The sequence below is a fragment of the Quercus suber genome, unplaced genomic scaffold, assembly GCF_002906115.3.
Source record: "Quercus suber isolate HL8 unplaced genomic scaffold, Cork oak 2.0 scaffold_105, whole genome shotgun sequence".
Taxonomy (NCBI): domain Eukaryota; kingdom Viridiplantae; phylum Streptophyta; class Magnoliopsida; order Fagales; family Fagaceae; genus Quercus; species Quercus suber.
The window spans coordinates 938088-940494 of record NW_027069570.1 but is presented as its reverse complement, the minus strand read 5'-3'; the positions used below and the strand labels follow the sequence as shown (position 1 = coordinate 940494).

The following is a 2407-nucleotide window of genomic DNA, read 5'->3' as shown; positions in this document are numbered from 1 at the left end:
TGTTGAATGGAAAATCCATTCTTGTTTATTTGACACAGTAAAGGACTTTCATCAAAGCTTGCACTAAAAAACTCTACTTTTGTAAACCACTCTACTTGCTCCTTCAATGATAGTTAAATAAAAGAATGTAATGTGTTTTTGGCTCAGTGTTTATCATTTTTATTTATTGTTAGTCTGCAATTGCATTAATTTGTTGGAGTTTATTATGTTTGGGCATATTGCCTATACAGATATGAAGTATATATACAGATCGATAATGGTTCTCGTTCAAAAATAGTTGGGAAATAATTGAGACATGGTGACTTTGAGCAGATCATCTTGTTTTAGGTTTGTGGTTAAGTTGATTTTATTTTTTATTTTTTTAAAGATAGGAATTGGTTATTTGTGTCTTGAGTAGTAAGTAATTAGTTGAAAGCAAAAGAGAGATGCTTTTAGCTGCGGGTTTTGTTGTTTATTAGGGGTATGAGGATGATTTTGCTGTTTCAATTTTGGGGTACAAATGTAAAATGTTGGGTTGTTGTTGATAAATTGAAATCAAGTTTGCTGTTTTATAGTGCTTGTAAAGTAGTATTTACTTGAACTGTTACCTATCAAAAAAAACAAAAAAGTATTTACTTGAACTGTTATGCTCCCACAATCCTGCTATAATTTATCTTTGAGGTTTTTGTAATTTTTTGTTGCTGATTTACTTGCAGGGTATTTTCTTTCACTCAGCATAGACTGGGTAAGGCACAGTTTTCCTCAAAAGAACTAAGTATCATATTTGTCACTCTAATTGGCCAGCATAGACAAGACAGCAACATAGCTTTTGTCTGAACATGGGTGACCCTTCCAACGGTATACTCTCTCTCTCTCTCTCTCTCTCTCTCTCTATATGTTTGTATGTGCATTTGATAACTGAGAAAATGTAAGATAAGAAAAGAAATGAAGAATTGGAATAATATCTCATAAAAACCTAAACTTTTGATAAACCATAACAACCTAAACTTCAACTTACTAAGATATGAAACTCACAATTTGTTTCCTCACATTTTCTCTCCATCCAAACACTCCCTATCCCCTAAATCATCAAAACTCTAACCCTAATTCCCGCCCCCCCCCCCCCTTCTTCTTTGTCTATAAAACACTAACCTCAAAATTTTGTGTAGGATCTGCCTTGTCCTTTTTCTCTGACAAATCGGCAAAGATCTTTGTAGCAGGCCACCGTGGGCTTGTGGGCTCTGCCATAGTCCGCAAGCTTCACCACCTGGGCTTCACAAACCTTGTCCTTCGCACCCATTTGGAACTCGACCTCACCCGCCAAAATGACGTCGAATCCTTCTTTGCCACCGAGAAGCCTCGATTTGTCATCCTAGCAGCTGCCAAAGTTGGTGGCATCCATGCCAACAACACGTACCCTGCCGACTTCATTAGCATTAACCTCCAGATCCAAACCAACGTCATTGACTCCTCTTACCGCCATGGCGTCTCCAAGCTCCTTTTCCTCGGCTCCTCTTGCATTTACCCCAAATTTGCACCCCAACCTATCCCTGAAGATGCGCTCTTAACTGGCCCATTAGAGCCCACCAACGAGTGGTATGCTGTGGCGAAGATCGCTGGCATCAAAATGTGCCAAGCCTATCGTATTCAATACAATTGGGATGCGATTTCGGGTATGCCCACTAATCTGTATGGCCCCAACGACAATTTCCACCCCGAGAACTCCCATGTCTTGCCTGCATTAATGAGGAGGTTTCACGAGGCAAAGGTGAAGGGTGCAAAGGAGGTGGTGGTGTGGGGACTGGGAGTCCCTTGAGGGAGTTCCTCCATGTGGATGATTTGGCTGACGCAGTGGTGTTCATGATGGAGAGCTACAGTGGCTTAGGGCACATGAATGTCGGGAGTGGGAAGGAGGTCAGTATCAAGGAGTTGGCTGAGCTGGTGAAGGATGTGGTGGGGTTCGAGGGAAGCTTGTTTGGGACAAGTCCAAGCCTGATGGGACTCCTAGGAAGCTCATGGATAGCTCGAAGCTTGCTGCATTGGGTTGGACCCCTAAGATTTCGCTTAGGGATGGCCTTATTGATACCTATAAGTGGTACTTGCAGAATGTGGAGCAATGATTTCAGGTGATTTAAGCCAAATGTGATTTCAGTATTGACTATTTGTTGTTGTTATGTCATTGTTATTTATCTTTCTTAGATTATGTATACACACACTATACATGTGGGGATTATGGATATTCGATTTTGTACCAATAATGTGGGATAATTAAATAATTAATTAAGATGCTTTGTTACTTAAGATTCAGCTCTAGAGGGTTACTGTTACTATGAGAACTGAGTGAGCCGCAGAGCTATTGTTGTGAACTTTGCAAAAAGTGCTATTTTGTATTAGTGAAATTGATACTGTACTGAGTTTGTGGATTATA

At 40.2% G+C, this 2407-nt stretch overlaps 1 protein-coding gene across 1 annotated transcript; it reads left to right on the top strand.

Annotated features, from left to right (window-relative positions):
- The first annotated feature begins 665 nt into the window (after positions 1 to 665).
- On the top strand, positions 666 to 2407 carry LOC112031752 (GDP-L-fucose synthase 1). The gene is given in 4 exon segments (XM_024064458.2): positions 666 to 837; positions 1149 to 1778; positions 1781 to 1951; positions 1954 to 2407. Coding segments are annotated over 4 exon segments (966 nt in total). The 5' UTR covers positions 666 to 818; the 3' UTR covers positions 2100 to 2407.